This window comes from Sinocyclocheilus grahami, unplaced genomic scaffold (assembly GCF_001515645.1).
Source record: "Sinocyclocheilus grahami isolate Dianchi unplaced genomic scaffold, SAMN03320097.WGS_v1.1 scaffold121.1, whole genome shotgun sequence".
Classification (NCBI taxonomy): domain Eukaryota; kingdom Metazoa; phylum Chordata; class Actinopteri; order Cypriniformes; family Cyprinidae; genus Sinocyclocheilus; species Sinocyclocheilus grahami.
In genome coordinates this window covers 798,114-815,691 of record NW_015505300.1, presented here as the reverse complement: position 1 = coordinate 815,691, position 17,578 = coordinate 798,114, and the positions used below count along the sequence as shown (strand labels likewise).

General features: G+C 36.2%; 1 protein-coding gene across 1 annotated transcript; it reads right to left on the bottom strand.

Annotated features, from left to right (window-relative positions):
• Positions 1-5,212: 5,212 nt before the first annotated feature.
• On the bottom strand, positions 5,213-14,777 carry LOC107589831 (AFG3-like protein 2). The gene is made up of 17 exons (XM_016278379.1): positions 14,574-14,777; positions 13,810-13,903; positions 13,642-13,722; positions 13,432-13,550; positions 13,010-13,162; positions 12,842-12,916; positions 12,033-12,157; positions 11,641-11,914; positions 11,407-11,544; positions 11,152-11,305; positions 10,818-10,925; positions 8,536-8,661; positions 8,335-8,445; positions 8,074-8,189; positions 7,795-7,995; positions 6,631-6,825; positions 5,213-6,504 (listed from the first exon to the last, which is right to left on the bottom strand). The coding sequence occupies exons 1-17, from the start codon at positions 14,664-14,666 to the stop codon at positions 6,262-6,264; spliced, it is 2,406 nt and encodes an 801-aa protein (XP_016133865.1). The 5' UTR covers positions 14,667-14,777; the 3' UTR covers positions 5,213-6,261.
• Between the last annotated feature and the right edge of the window lie 2,801 nt (positions 14,778-17,578).

The following is a 17,578-nucleotide window of genomic DNA, read 5'->3' as shown; positions in this document are numbered from 1 at the left end:
TAGCTCTAGATCAAAGTCAAGGCTAAGCAAATTTTAAATTTTAATGGTTGATATAGTAACATTATTAACCACTCACATATAAACCATTCATAAGTTTGTGGTCTGTAAAATTGTAAAAAAAAAAATAAAAAAATAAAAAAAAAGGTCTCTTATGCTCACCAAGGCTGCATTTATTTGACAAAAAAATACAGAAAAAAACAGTAACATTGTGAAATATTATAAAATGTAATTGTTTTTGTGATGGCAAAGCTGACTTTTCAGCAGCCATTACTCAGTATCACATGATCCTTCAGAAATCATTCTGTCATTGTCTAATAAACCTGGCATTGTGTACTACTAATATTATTGGCTTTTACAAATCATTTTGTTCCTCTTTTTGAAAGTCGTTTTGGATAAAAGCATCTGCTGAATGCATAAATGTAATGTAATATGTTGATTTGGTGCTCATGAAACATTTCTTATCCATGTTGAAAACAGTTTGTTGAACAAAGTTCAAAAGAGAAGTATCTATTTCAAATTATATCATAAATATCTTTACTATCACTTTTGATCTATTTAATTTGTACTTTATGAATAAAAGAGAAAAAAAACACACCGACTCCAAACTTTTGAACGGTAGCATATAGTCTGTTTAAACTAAGATCTGGAATAATTTTCTCATCTTTAAACCTGCATGTTGTGGCTAATGAGCCAAGATGTATTGTTTTGATTTAAAAGTCATTGTGTAAAATATTTATATATAAAAAAAAATCATTATAAAATCACAAACCTAAAAAGCTAAAAAAAGAAAACTTATTCACTCACCCTCATGTTGTTCCAAACCTGTATGACTTACTTTCTTCTGTGGAACATATTTAAAAAAAAAAAAAATGTCATACAGTGAAAATCAGTGGGGTCTCAATGGTAATTTTTGAATGTGAATGTGCTTTTTATAATGTAATTAATTGTATAATCAAATGCAAAAGCATAAAAACTCACCAAGATTCTTGCTGATGTCTCGTGGGCTTATCATACGGGCAGCCCTTCATCCGCCCACTGGCTTCACTGCATCTATTCCTGGACTTGTTAACACTTAGAAAGGAACACAACACTCCAATGGATCGTTCTCAACTCTTAAACACTTATTCTTAGCATTGCCACATGTTCGCCTGGGCAGCGTGTGGTGAGTTTGCTATTTCTGAAAGGTGCCCATAAGGTGGTGTCATCACACATCCTACTGCCTGCCACGCCTCCTCTCTCTATAGATGACACACAGAGGGACTCTGGGAATGAGTAAGACAGGCCTCATCATCTGTGCAGTCTCACGTGTTTTTAATGTTTTTTTTTCTTGAGAATAACTTCTACTGTCTTCAGATATAATTTTATAAATCTCATTCGCTCAATTACTTTAATCAAACCCACAAGTCTATTTTTTTCTCTCTCTCTCGGTGGTCAAATTCCGCATATGCATTGAAGAACAAAAACATGAGAACTATTCTCTGGAAGTTGTTAGAAATGGCTTGTTCCTGTAGTATTTTGTGCTTGTGTTATGTTATGGTGTCATAACTGTGAGTCTCATGATGTAAGGAGTTTTGGCAGGATAGTCCTCACCCACTACTACACTTCTGTATGAATCAGGCCGCGCTGAGTGACGCTGTGGTACTGATGGTAGGCGGGATCCCTTGCTCTTTCTCTTCATCACTCTACCTGCTCCACCAGACGCTGATCATCGCCAATGAATCACCTGAAGTCATGTTTGCAACTTTCACTGCCAGCTGCCTCTGCATCTCCTGAAGCGATCACGTTTTTACATGTGTCCATGAGTTATTCTCTGTCAAAATGAGTAACAGCTTTCCTCAAACTTTCTGAAGTCCTTGCTACATAAAGCAAACTTCTGGTGATTTTATAAATTATACTGGCTAGTTGTACAGCACACGTACAATACCGTTCAAAAGTTTGGGGTCAGTAAGATGATAAGATTGATTGATATGAATACTTTTATTCAGACAGAATGTATTAAATTAATCAAAAGCAATAAAGACATTTATAATGTTACAAGATTTAAAATGTTTCAAATAAATGCTGTTCATTTGAACTTTTATTTCATCAAAGAATCCTGAATATTAAGCAGCACAACTGTTTTCAACATGAATAATAATTAGAAATGTTTCTTGAGCAGCATAATCAGCATATTAGAATGATATTTGAAGGATCAAATGACACTATAGACTGGAGAAAAGGCTGCTGCTGACTTGTATATGACATTTTATAATATATTCAAACAGAAAACTGTTATTTTAAATTGTAATATTTCACAGTTTTTATGTTTTTACTGTATTTTTGTTCAGTGCAGCCTTCGTGAACATAAGAGACTTTCAAAACATTTTAAAAAGTCTTACCGACCCCAAACTTTTGAAGGGTAGTGTAACTGAGCACTGGTTAACTTAGACATCCACAGCAAAATAACGTCTCCGCCTCAGACAAGTCATTGAACAAGGATTTCGATATAAGCCGAGAGGAGACTGGTTTTCCTTTGCTGTAAACAAAACATGGTTCTCGCAAAACTAATATATACACCCTTAGGGCAAGTTATTTATTTTTCATTGGCTCAAGTTAAAAAATATAGATGTGAATCATTACCCTACATTTTTTTAATTGAATGAATGAAACATTTTTTTTCAGTGTATGCACATACGACAGTTAGCGGAAGCTAGAGATTATGGTTTATGAAGTTTTAAATATGGATATTTTTCTTACACAATCGCATCAGTTCGCTTCAGAAGACCTTTATCAAACCCCCAGAGCCGTGTGGAGTACTTTTTATGATGGATGGATGCACTTTATTGGACTTCAAAATCTCAACACCCATTCACTGCCATTATAAAGCTTGGAAGAGCCAGGACATTTTTTAATATAACTGCGATTGTATTCATCTGAAAGAGGAAAGTAATATACACCAAGGATGGGTTGAGTTTGAGTAAATCATGGGGTAATTTTCATTTTTGGGTGAAATATTCTTTTCAATTTGAAGTGTGTAATTTCAGTGGCATCTGACATTATTGCAAAAATATTGATTTCACACTATTGTTAAAAAACTATTCAGCTGGCGCCGATAGCCTCATAGGCAGCATGTCAAAATATACTGTAGAGTGCAACTGCGCTTCCGGCAACCCGACATTGATTCCTGGCTTGAGGTGCTTTGCCGATCTTATTCCCCTCTCTCCGTCCCATGCTCTCAAGTCCAGTGAAAGCATATTATTCACTTCACTTTCAAGGAGGTTCATTTTACCTGACCAGGAAATGACACAGGTGCTAAAATGACAAACCTCAAAATTTTCTGTCCAAATAGATTCAGCGCACGCATTCTGGCATCATCCAGCTAACCCTTCATAGAAAAACAGGACAGACGTTGCAAATTGTGACTCGAAAGCTCCTTTGACTTTTTAAAGCAGTTTCAGTATGACTTTGACTCCAGCAGTACCCACTTTCCCGAGGCCAGCTGCTAATCTATGCAGGTGATGTCACAGTGTGGGGAAGACTTTCAATTAGTGCTGAATCAGAGGAGACAGCGAGGGAAGCCTCTTCATGTTTTGCCTGGTCTAAATGTGGACATCCTCCCCGGCAAGCGAGCGGCTGATTCATACTGCAGTTTAAACGGAGCGCTCCAGCAAATGTTACGCCATTGAAAGTGGGCTGCTGTGTATTTTTGAAAGCTCATCACGAACACTCGTCACGAACGCTCACGTGAATACATATTTAAAGCCCATGCTTTCTTTGAGCACATTAGCAGATTCTCATGCGGGCACTGCAACTGTTGAGAGAAAAACTGAAGCATATTTGCTTCCAGCAACAAAGAGTTCAAAACAAAGAGTGGAATTTCTCCTTGTTAAAATTTCAGGCCTCCAGACACACAAAATAACAAGAGTGCCATCGGCTCATAGAAGGAAACGTTTAGGAGCCAAATGACTCCTTTGTTTAGTTGACAGATTATAGAATCACTTGATAAAGATGGCTGTTCAGAAACATCTGTTTATTGAGTTAATGGATACAGACAGTAGCGTGCTGCACTAGTTGTATTAAATATAAAATCTTGCGATTCTATATTTGTTATGTACTATATACTATTGTAGTATTTATTCATAAATAAATAATTTTTAAATCATTTAATTTTTTTAGGTTTTAGTAATTTTGTAATGTGTTTGTGATTTTGTTTTCTATTTGGCTTTATTTTTATTTCAGCTTCAGTTTTAGTCATTTTAGTACTTCAACTTGTTTTTTAGTTTAACAGTTTTAAATGCATAACAGTGGGGGGAGGGGAAAACAGTAGGGGTGTGCTATATCACACAGTAGGGATGTGTTTTTTATCATGGACAATTAAAATGTCTCCACAATCTGCTTTTGAAGAAATATAGTATCGTGCTATTGATTAATTTCCCAAACCCGTATTAATTTCTTTCTTGTGCTGAACGCAGAAGATGATATTTTGAAGAATGTGGGTAACCAAACAGTTGCTGGTCACCATTGACTTTGATAGTAGGAAAAAAAATACACTGTCACTGGCAGAATTCTCAGTTGTGGGTGAACTATCCCTTCAATGTTAATAAAACCAAAAAACACAGAGAAAATATCACTCACTGCTCTCGACTGAAAAGCTTTAATACAGTTGCTTTAATAAGAATCAGGATAATTTATACAGTGACGCGTACATAGCGTTTTATTTATATATTTGTTCATTCAGTTTCTTGAATGCTACTGCTATATACACCTACTGTACCTGAAAAATACAGCACTGTTTGTTTTATTTGTATATTATGTGTATTTGTAATGTGCATCTTTGTTCTTATTTTTAGTAACAAATATAAAACATTTTTATTTTCACCCACTTTAGCCGAAATTTCTGCCATTCTTGTTTGTTTTATATTTTGTTATCTTATATTGTTTTTATTAGTTGGGCTGTACTGCTCAGACAACTAATAGTAAAAATAGTAAAACCAACATGACAAAGAATCATGATAAAATTGTGAATTTCCTGATCAAAATCTTGATATATTTTTGCCATATCACCCACCCCTACCAACCAGTTAGTAAAATAGTCGGATTTCAATCTCACAAAGATTTAGAACACATCAGTGTATTTCCTAGCAATCTGAAATCAATGTCCTAAACAAAACAAACCAATTCATGCCACACACTCAGAAGTATAAAGAACTAAAGAGATATCATTTGAAATTTATGTGAATTTATTTAGGTTTTCACAGAACAACATACACATGTAGATGTAATATCAAGCTGAAGTCACAAAAGGACAATGCGTATTAGATTGTGTTCTGTTTTTAACCTCAGAGCTCTTTTTGGGATTTGGATTTGCACTGTAGAATAAATACTGCTGTCAAAAATCACACACGTTCATGAGCTGATCATTAACATAATGAGCTACTTTTGTGTATGTTTGCATCCTATTTCATTACAAATGTGAATTTTGTTGTATGCCACTATTTCGAATTGAGCTATAGTTTAATCAGTCTGCACCACAAAGAGCAGCTGCCTGGGCCATAAATGAAGCAGAGGAAAAGAAGAACACCCATTAAAAATGACTGCTCTGTCTTTCAATCAAAGGACGTGATCGTAAACTTGCTAAAATAACATGGAAACCAAAGGCTGACGCTCAAGCCAGTGCAAATCTGTGAGAGAAGAGTATGTTAGTTAACACGAGTGACTTTGAGTACCGTTCACAAAATTCATGTATATTTCAGTGTTTCAGACAGCCAGTAAGCAAGCAGAACTGCAAAAAGACCTTTCAGAAAGGTCACGAAATTGCGTCAGTTTTGAACTGGAATCTTAATGTACAGAAAGAGAAAACGCAACCGGTGTATATCAGAGGCAAAGCTTCTTGTTAGACATAAAGATATATATATATATATATTGTGTGTCTTCTTGGTCATTGATAGGTAAAATTGTAATGACTAAAGATAATTTTTCTTGACAAACTACAGTGCTTTTGCCTTAAGTTAAACAGATTTTCTGGCAAAGCGCTGATGTGTCACATAAAATACACTTCACCTTCAACAGAAGATCTCCTGATCCTTTAAATTTTGCAGAAATACAATCTTCAGCACAACAAAGTTTATATTTCAAGTTTTAAGTCCGACACTTACTATCAAGAGCCCTTCAATCATGCCTCTCGTGAAGAAGAGGGTACTTGCCTCAGTGTTCGTCAGGCAAGTGTTTCCCAGCTCTTAAATAAGTGCTCTGACCCTCCAGGGTCACGGTGAACGGGTGTCCTCAGAAGGGCATACCACCAGTGATCTGTCGGGCCACCTGCTCCTCCGTACTCTCCTCCTTCTCGCTGCCGCGCTCCTTGTTCCAGTCCTTCAGCCCCTCCGGCAGCGATGTGTCCTCGTCCATGCTTCCCGTTCCCTCCACAAACTCTTCATAAGTTGACTTTTCAGCAAACGGCCTCCGGCCCAGCAGCTCCACCATGTCATTCTTATCCAGCACCTCTTTCTCCAGTAAACGTAGTGCCACCTAGTGATAAAAAGAGAGAATTACTGTTAAGTTTCACAATTGTTTTCTGTGCACACAATTCATGTGACAGCACGATGAAAACGAATCAATGTAAAACGCATTGATCCTGATAGTGGCCTGCTGTACCTTCTCCACCTCAGCCTTCTTCTCAGTCAGCAGCTGCTGTGTGCGCTGATAGGCCGTGTTGATGAGGTTTCTGACCTCTGTGTCGATGAGGCATGCTGTGGCCTCGCTATAGGGCTTCTCCAAAACCATCTCTCCCTGCCGTGGCAGGTCAAAAGACACCTGCCCTACCTTTTCATTCATGCCAAACTGAACAATCTGTAGATAGAAGAGTAACAGTTTTCAGCTGGGGTCTGTGGATTATATTGTGGATATAACATGTAAAAGATAATTTTATATATATATATATATATATATATATTAGATAAAAAAAAAAAATCTATAATTTTTAAAAGTTTTATTTATACCTTGCTGGTCATACAATATAAATCTACATAAAAATAAAGTAAATAGAGATGCACTGCATTTATTGGTCAAAAACACTGTAAAAATAATAATATTCTAAAATATGATTACAAATGTTTTCTATTTTAATATATTTTAAAATATAACTATATAACTATAATTCCTGTGATGGAAAACTGAATTTTCAGCATCATTACTCCAGTCTTCAGGGTCACATGATCCTGTAGAAATCATTCTAATATGCTGATTTGCTGCTCAAGAAACATTTATTATTATGATTATTATTATTATTATTTTAAAGAACAAAATACACATTTAGGTGTAATATTAAGCAATACCTTCTGAAGTTACAAAAGTATGAAATATAAATATCTTGTAACATTATAAATGTCTTTACTGTCACTTTTGATCAATTTAATGCATTCTTGTTGAATATTTTTCTTACCAATCTTTGAATGGTAAAGAATCACAGATTTCACAAAAATATTAAGCAGCAAAAACTGTTTTCAACACTGATAATAAAAAAATTTTGAATTGTTAAATAATAAAATAATTCGATCATTATTAAAAAAATTAAATAATGTCTTTATTATTCCAAACTTTTGACCAGCAGTCTATACGTCTTATCTCAAAATGCATTCTGTTCATTATTAAGAAAACAAAACAATATATAGCAATAATCTTTTTTAAACATTTTCCAAAGCAGCACAAATTGAAGTAATATCCCATCAAACTGTCAGAAATCATCCATTTATTATTCATGAACCACCAATGATGCTTTCTAAACAGACAATGAAGAAATCATATGAATGTATGACGGACCTGTGCATAGGCACTCTGTGTCACTTTCTTCAGGTCATCCTGTGCCCCTGTAGTAATGCGGCCAAAAAAGATCTCCTCAGACACACGGCCACCCAGCGTCATACACATCCTATCCAGCAGCTGCTCCTTGGTGTACAGGTACTGCTCTTTAGGCAAATACTGGGCATAGCCCAAACCCTTCCCACGCGGGATGATGGACACCTGAAACGACCAATGATATGACTGAGTACACTGAGAGAGCAAAGTATTCAAGTACACGTGAATAAGTGGGGGTTTTACTTTAAGCAAAGGGTCAGCGTGCTCAAGGAACCAGCCAGCTACAGCATGACCAGCCTCATGGTAAGCCACTGTCTTCTTCTCCTCTGGCTGCAGCACCTGCGTCTTCTTCTCAAGACCTAAACATGCAGGGAGCTTATAATTATCTGAACTTCACACCAAAACTATGCATGCACTCTAATAGATTAATATCACAGTTTGCTATAAATATGTTTAACAAAAAAAATTCAAGTGAGATTTTCAAATTTCACATCTGTCACTTACCCCCAATTACTCGTTCGATGGCTTGCTCAAAGTGTTTTTGGTTGATGGCATCAGAAAGGTGGCGGGCTGCAATTAGCGCAGCCTCGTTGCACACATTAGCGATGTCCGCACCTGTCAGAGAGAAATCAGTAAGCGGTGAAACTTAGTTCACATCTCATAAACAACTTTTGAAACTTAAATGTATAAAAAGTCTTTACGTGCCTGAAAAACCAGGTGTTAGAGCAGCCATTTTCCTTGCCAGAGATTCTTTGTCCAACTCTGTATCCAGCTTTAGTGGTCTCAGATGGACTTTGAATATAGAGGCTCTGCCTTTGATATCTGGTGGCCCTGCATTCATCATGCAATATACAAAATGCACATATAGTTTAAATGTTTTTTGTTTTAAATCAAAAGTGACAGTAGAGACATTTATAATGTTACAAAACATTTCAAATAAATGCAGTTTTGTTCTTTCTAATTATTTTTTTATGGAAATCACAGTTTCCATAAAAATATGAACTGCATCTTGAGAAGCAAATCAGCATATTAGAATGATTTCTACAGGATCATGTGACACTGAAGACTGGAGTAATGATGCTGAAAATTCAGCTTTGCCATCACAGGAATAAATGACATTTTAATACATGTTAAAATAGAAATTTATTTTAAATTGTAATAATATTTAACAATATTGCTGTTTTACTGTATTTTTGATTAAATAAATGCAGCCTTGGTGAACATGAGAGATTTTTCAAAAACATAAAAAAAACTTAACCCCAAAAATTTTAATGGTAGTGTATACAGTGCCATGCGAAAGTTTGGGAACCCCTTGCAGAATCTGTGAAAATGTGTCACTGATGCTCCAGATGGAAGCATGGTGCATTAAGAGCAGGGGGTGAAAACCTTTTGAATTTGAAGATCAAGGTAAATTGTACTTAATTTGTCTTCCGGGAAACATGCAAGTATCTTCTGTTGCTTCTGAAGGGCAGTACTAAATGGAAAAAAATGACATTTCCACAAAATAAGAAAAATGTGGACATCTTCATCCTGTTCAAAAGTTTTCCCTGGCTCTTAATGCATCGTGTTTCCTTCTGGAGCATCAATGAATGTTTGAACCTTTTTAATAGTTGTGTTTGAGTCCCTCAATTGTCCTCAGTGTGAAAAGATGGATCTCAAAATCATACAGTCACTGCTGGAAAGGGTTCAAATATGCAAAAGATGCTGGAAAACTGAAGAATCTGCAGGAGCTGGAGGACAGTGCTCAGTTTAACTGTTCAGAACAAACAAGGGACTCATGAAAAACCATCACACGGGAAACATGCAAGTATCTTCTGTTGCTTCTGAAGGGCAGTACTAAATGGAAAAAAATGACATTTCCACAAAATAAGAAAAATGTGGACATCTTCATCCTGTTCAAAAGTTTTCCCTGGCTCTTAATGCATCGTGTTTCCTTCTGGAGCATCAATGAATGTTTGAACCTTTTTAATAGTTGTGTTTGAGTCCCTCAATTGTCCTCAGTGTGAAAAGATGGATCTCAAAATCATACAGTCACTGCTGGAAAGGGTTCAAATATGCAAAAGATGCTGGAAAACTGAAGAATCTGCAGGAGCTGGAGGACAGTGCTCAGTTTAACTGTTCAGAACAAACAAGGGACTCATGAAAAACCATCACAAAACAAAAAAACAGTCGTGGATCATCCAGGTAACCACACACAGTATTAAGAACCAAGGGTTCCCAAACTTTTGAATGGGGTTATTTGAATAATTTTTTTCTTGTGGACTAAATGTAAAAATCTTTTATGTAAAATATCTTACTCAGGATAGTACTAAATAAAAAAATAACGTACATTTTGTATGATCTCTCTTATTTTGTTACAATTATTAACATTTTCACAGATTCTGCAAGGGGTTCCAAAACTTTCGCATGCCACTGATAAAACATTAAACATTTTGTTGGCAGAAAAAAAAAAATCACATTTAATGAGTAAATTGCTTTTAAATAGCCTGCAATTAAAGTTCCCCTACAGTTTAAAGGATATTACTATTTAAAAAAAAAAAGTAATTAAACATGGACATGTGACAAAAAAACCATACCGATATATATCTGTCTATCAAAGCGTCCAGGTCTCATCAGAGCTGGATCTAGAATATCTGGTCTGTTGGTGCCTGCCAGCACTACAACATTGGTAGCAGTGTTAAATCCTACAAATGAGAGAAAAGGAAAATACATTTTGCATATATAAATACATCACATAATATTTAATGCCAACTTTAAATATTGTTTGATGATCTGACACATGAAGGACCAATAAAATGCTCCTATTTTTATTACAAGAAATTCTAACGAAATTATAAAGTAATCTAAAAAATTATAATGAAGTTCACATTTAATGAGTAAATTGCTTTTAAATAGCCTGCAATTAAAGTTCCCCTACAGTTTAAAGGATATTACTATTTAAAAAAAAAAAAGTAATTAAACATGGACATGTGACAAAAAAACCATACCGATATATATCTGTCTATCAAAGCGTCCAGGTCTCATCAGAGCTGGATCTAGAATATCTGGTCTGTTGGTGCCTGCCAGCACTACAACATTGGTAGCAGTGTTAAATCCTACAAATGAGAGAAAAGGAAAATACATTTTGCATATATAAATACATCACATAATATTTAATGCCAACTTTAAATATTGTTTGATGATCTGACACATGAAGGACCAATAAAATGCTCCTATTTTTATTACAAGAAATTCTAACGAAATTATAAAGTAATCTAAAAAATTATAATGAAGTTAAGAAATCTAATATCAGACTGTCACTTATGTTTTCTAGATACAAACCATCCATCTCAACTAGTAACTGGTTGAGCGTGTTCTCTTGTTCACTCTGTCCGCCAAAGTTGCCTCTGCCTCTCTTTCTTCCTACAGCATCGATCTCATCTATGAACAGAATGCATGGGGCATTCTTCCGGGCCAATACAAAGAGATCCCGAACCTACACAAAATTACATTGTTTTAGTCACACTGTGTTAACGTTAGTTAGAAAGCATACTGAACACCATGAAGCTCATAATAGGAAACAGAAAATGTACTTGCCCTGGCTGGTCCAACCCCCACAAACATCTCTAAGAACTCTGATCCATTCACAGTGATGAAGGGGACGTTGGCTTCTCCCGCAGTGGCCTTGGCTAGTAAAGTCTTTCCCGTGCCTGGGGGTCCAGTCAAAATAGCCCCCTAAACAAGAAGATTAAACCTTCTGTTGAAATCTCAGTTGACTTACTAAATTACAACAAGCCAGTTATGCAATGTTATGTAAAGGTCTTGCGCTACCTTTGGAATCTTGGCACCCAAATCCTGGTACTGCTTTGGGTTCTTAAGAAAGTTTACAAACTCCATGATCTCCAATTTGGCCTCCTCACAGCCCGCCACATCTTTGAATTTGACGTCAATCTCATCTCGTAGTACTTTGGCAGTGGTCTCACTGACGCTGAAGAGCCCACCCATTCCCCTCCCTGGCCTCCCTGCCCCGGCAGGCCCTCTCCTCAGCATGAACAGTAAGAACCCAATGATCAATATGGTGGGCAACATGCTAAGGAGGAATGACCTAAAAATGACACAGGAATAAGACTGAAATTAAGCAGTAAATTTGCACAGCATTTAAGCTTCTAGTTTGATTGTTGATACTGCAAATCAACAACTGCGAATTTACGTCAAAATCTCACCCATCACTTTCAGTGGAATAGACCACTGGCAGTCTGTTCTCTCCTTCAATGCCCATCTCTAGCTGAGCAGTTTCCAGGTTCCGCTCAAATGTGTCCACACTGCCGATGTTGAACCACACGTATTGCTGCTTGAAGAAAGGATCACATTGTGTGTCATTATTATGCATAGTTTTTAGAGAAAAGAGAAATATATACCGTACACATGCTACCATTCAAAGGTTTGAGGTCGGTAATTTTTTAATGTTCACCAAAGCTTCATTTATCTGATCAAAGATACACACACAAAAAATGGTTGTATTTTCTATTTGAATCTATTTGAAAATGTAATTTATTCCTGTGATGGCAAAGCTGAATTTTCAGCAGCCATTACTCCAGTCTTCAGTGTCACATGATCCTTCAGAAATCAGTCTAATATGCTGATTTGGTGCTGAAGAAACATTTCTTATTAATATCAACATTGAAAACAGTTGTGCTGCTTAATATTTTTGTGGAAATCTTGATACATTTTTTTCAGGATTCTACGATGGATAGAAAGTTCAAAAGAACAGCATTTATTTGAAACAGAAATGACATGTAACATACATGTCCTAACTATCGATTTTGACCAATTTAATGCACCCTTGTTGAATAAAAGTATTAATTTCTTTAAATATATATATCTTACTGACCCCAAACTTTTGGATGGTAGCCTATCTAGGACTGACCTGGCTAATGGATAATCTTTTTAATTATATGATCACTGGATTGGTTACCAATGACCATCTAAAAATAATAAACATAACTGTATTGAATCCTTGTAAAGAACTCACCCCATCGACTGGAGTTTTACCGGGGGTAAAGATGACTTTTACATATCGCTTGTTTATAACCTCCAACCTGTCAACCTAACAAAGATAAAATACATAACTTCCTGGATCAAAGTTAAAGTGGAAAGAAACATTTTTGCAAATACAGATCAAATACAAGTAATTACATACCACTCCTTTTGCAAGGTAACCATTTACAAAGTCTTTCCAAGTGACCTCTCTTCCTCCATCTCGGAAGAAGAAATAATATGTGACAGCTGTCCAGAAGGCCGTTCCACACAGGAAATACATACGAAATTCTTTATCGTCCCACGGCACATCGCCCTGCGTGAGAGTGAGAGAGAAATAAGGGCATGATATTGTGCATGTTATTGATCTCACTGTGAATGATTCTTAAATGCAATATGTTTAATTTTTTTAAATGCATGCTTTTTTTTTTTAAATCAAAATGTTACTCTTGATCTTCCTATTAGATGTCAGACTTCTCTCTGGTGACGTATCATTACATCTGCCTCAGTAAGCAGTAGTAACCAAGCTTTAAATGTTACAATAAGCCTAATATTACTACTAATAATTGCTAGACGTCATTTAACCTTTTGGAGACGGCTGTACCAATTGGATTCATCTTTTCGCCCCCCTCTTTTTCCTCCTCCTGCTCCTCCACTACTTCCACCTCCACCAGTGGTCTTCTGTGCATTGGTTGGTTTGGCCTCTGGGTTAAAACAGATACAGAAAACAGCATGATTATATTTTGTCATATAAAATGCAATTAATTCACATTATAAGCTTTTGAGAGATATTACCTTTGACTTCAGCATTGGATGGCTTGGGCTCTCCATTTTTCGGACCACCGTTTTTATTATTAGGGAAGTATTTTTCAAATCCTTCAGTGCGAGAAGATAAAACGCAATTAGCAGAACAGTCCAGCTTTGAGCAACTCGATGTCATTTTATAATTCCTGTCATTCACACCTTTGGGAGGTTTGGAGCTTAATCTTCTATAAGCGCCCAAGACCTGAGAGAGCAAGGATCTTCGGTCTAGGGCAATTTGCCCAACACCCTGAACCTTCAAAAGTAAATACATTAAGATGATCAATAAAACATTTTTATTTAAAAATCACAACTGCTGTAAAAATGAAAAAGAAATACTCGAGGCACTGTTTGGTTCCTTAGATTACCACACTGGAGCCCTCTGGAGAACCTCTAGGATCCTCAAATATCATATATCTCAAAGGCGCAACTTACAGTTCCTGCCCTTTTCGAAGGGTCTCCAGAAGTTCTTAAGAGGGTTTTTCCAATGAAGCTCAAGAGCCTCAAGTATCTTTTAGCCCATTAAGAGTTATGTAACAACTATTTTCAACAGATACTACGAAAACAAGTAGTGAAATGCCAATAAGGTCCTAAATGGTTTTTATATCTATAATAACGATGTTTACAAAAATATTAAAGACGCACAAACTGATGTTTTGGACGCAGTTTTGGTAACACCTGCCGGTATAACAGATCTAATGTGAAGAACTGTGACATAACACGAGCTAAACGCGTTACCCAACGCAATGTCACACAGGCCGACCCTTGTCTCCTATCAAACTCTCCGGTCTGTGACACTGCAGTCTGCAGCAGACAAGACAAACAGATGCCACAGACGATAAACGGCGAATCTGTGAGCAGATCACAGCGTATGGTGGCGGGGGTGATGAAAGATCCAGAGCAATACAGTCAAGCTGCACATTTACCGATTGCACACGGTTTGTTGATCTGACATTTGGCAGCAGAGCGTGGAGAAAGTTCCTGCAGCCTCTTGACAGATGCAGATATCGGTGTGCCATTATGGCACTGTGCGCTTGTCACTCTACTCAATACAGAAAACAAGACATCGGACGAAAGGTTTTGACAACATGAACTTGAAAATAACTGCGTCCCATTGCGATTTACTTCCGGTGCACGCTGGTGACGCGCTCATTGTAAATATCCATCGTTAACCCTCTGTGGTCCAGTGTTGTTTTTCTGCACTTTCTCCTTATTCAGAACAAATCAATTGTTTCATCTTTTAGTAAAAAGTCTTATTAGCATTACATAAAACACATCTTTTTAAAGCTTGTTGTTTTGTAGAACATCAGTTATATCATATATGGTAATAGTGAGGCCTGTAGATAGGGAGTATGTGTTATTTAAAGCTGCAGTCCACAACTTTTTTTGGTTAAAAATTATCCAAAATCAATATATGAGCAAGGTAACCAGCCAGTGTTCAAAACTATCGCCTTACTTTAGCCCGATTCACAAGGGTTAGCTTATAATAATGTTTTCTAATTTGAGTGGTACGGGTAGGTTTTCGCGGGAAATTCGAGCATGCCGCTGTGTCCTTACGTCACATCTGTAAACATAAAGAAGTTGTCCCGGCTACTAGGCTATCGCATGTGAGGATGCTGCAGGTGGCAGATCGTTAGCCTTTTCTCACAGCAGCTGGAATAATTAAATGTCAAAAAATCCTTTTGATGGCGGATCGTAATCCAGAAAGGATTATATGAAACACATGTGAATGAAACGAAATTATATTCCAGTTTTAAATGTGCTTCTGATTACAGATAGCCTGGGATTACACAAGATTTGTATTTTAAAGACAACCCGTTCGAAGGGAGCGAAGTTTGCTTTTTGGGTTAAAAGAAGTTCTTGGTGTGAAATTCGAATTGTATGACAATTAGAGATTAGACTGTACAGAAATTGAAATCTACACACACACTATACTCATAGTCACGCAATTCTGATGTCGTTAACATTTAATAATTTGAGAATAAAGTATAACAATAATAATAATTTGCACGGGTTGATGTGATATGAGCTAATCGATCGTTAGATTAAATCACCATTGGTAGCACAATTTATTGTAATGCTTTTTTCCTCAGTTGGTCAGAACAAATGTGGCAGACTTGTTACTTACTTGTTCAGATGACAATATGCAGTGAAAATTCTTATTTGGGTCATATATTCCAAGACATAGGCTGGAATCTGTGATTACTAAGTATAGGATTCACACCGGTGCGGTGACTGACTGCCACACATACTCCTCAAAACATTAGATTCATCAGCGCTGGAGCCTGCCAGAGTACAACCCACGCAAGGAAGATAATTCCGCAAGTAACTGCAATTCCAGGTTTTCAAACAGAGATGGCGACAAAGAGGCAAAATTTACGGACTGCAGCTTTAAGAAAAATACAATTATATTTTCAGAATGATTTTTTTTTTTCAAACCTAGTCTGTGGGGTAAAACGCCCCCAGGGGGCATGGCTTAATGACTGTAGTTACTCTGTTCTTGAACATCAAATCTTTTTTTCCCATCAAATGTATTCTAACTAGTCGGTTGAATAAAAATAATTGGACTTTATATTTAAAAATTACCTCAAGTTAGCATCAGGTATCTAGTTAGCTAGCCAGATAGCATCATCAATATTTTTCAAATAGGCTATTATAATTTTGTAATTCATAATTACGGATTATATTATTTTTAATTTTAAGATAAAACTGCCTGTACTCTGATTTTGCTGTAAATGTATATAGCAAATTGCTTTGTCATACTGGGGGCATTTTACCCCACCTGTGGGGCAAAACACCCCCTTGGTGCAAATGGAAATTTTGTTAAAAATCTACATGAAAACTAATTTTTCATACTTGGTTTATAATTTATATCATTATCACTAAAACTATGATAACTATTCTGGAAACATTTAACTTTTGTTTCACTGAAAAAAAAGATGGGCGTTTTCCTCCACTCTACCCTATATTTTAAGATGAAATCATAAAAACATAAAGAAAAGCAAAGAAGATATTAAATCAAAAGACTTGATGGTGAAATTGAGATTAGAGGATTTTGTGGTTATGACGTCAGCCTTGTAGCTATGGGAAAATATTTAACTCTGAAATGTCTTTTGAAATAAAATCTTTTTTGCACTTTTTGAAATAAAACTTTTTTTGCTTTCATCATTAAAGGGCACTATTTTTACAGAATTACTCACTTTTTTATTGTTAAAGAAAGATGCAATGGTTCTGCTTAATTTATACCAAAAGTGAATTAATTTGGGGAATTGTTTGCAGCATACTTCTATTTAAGGCAACTAGGGAAAGATTGATTTTGTTTCTTTAAGAGAATTGCCACTTCTTCTTTCTAATCCATTTATTATCCGTATAGACTGGCCAAATTTAAACATGGTCCCAGTGTTTCTTCAGAAGGGTCATAACAGAGTCACAGTAAAGGACAGCGCAAAACACTGTCAGCAATGTGTACCGTAGCATGAAGCAACACGTTTCCCAAAGTCTTTGACATGGCACTATCTTGCCCAACTAGGATGATCACATTCTTGTTACAATGTTAAATTGCCCCATTTAAGGGGCCAAATCCTCTAGATTAAGTTATGATCATTAAAAATATGTTTTTTTTACAGGCCCATGAAAATACCTATAAACATAAACAATCAATATGTCCACATTTTTCTTCTAAAAACAACAGCGGTTACTTTATCTGAATGCAACACACCTTGTAAGTTAAAATGTGAACAAGAACATTTTGTTGACTTATTAAAACATCAACATTAATAGTAAAGTGAGTACTAGCAGTAGAAGATCTGCAGGTGTTAAATTAGACGAAAGACTCTGTGCAGGATGATTATTTTGAGCATTCCATGCATGCCCATATCCCACAAGCCCTTATATGTCTCTCTGTTCCTCAGTATCAGTAACATGCATTTAG

Coding starts and splice junctions, on each gene's coding strand:
- LOC107589831 (XM_016278379.1), bottom strand. CDS start 14,666: ATGGCACACCGATATCTGCATCTGTCAAGAGGCTGCAGGAACTTTCTC. Junction 12,158..12,841: donor GTAAAACTCCAGTCGATGGG/GTGAGTTCTTTA, acceptor TTCTTCAAGCAG/CAATACGTGTGGTTCAACAT. Junction 11,915..12,032: donor TATTCCACTGAAAGTGATGG/GTGAGATTTTGA, acceptor TGTCATTTTTAG/GTCATTCCTCCTTAGCATGT.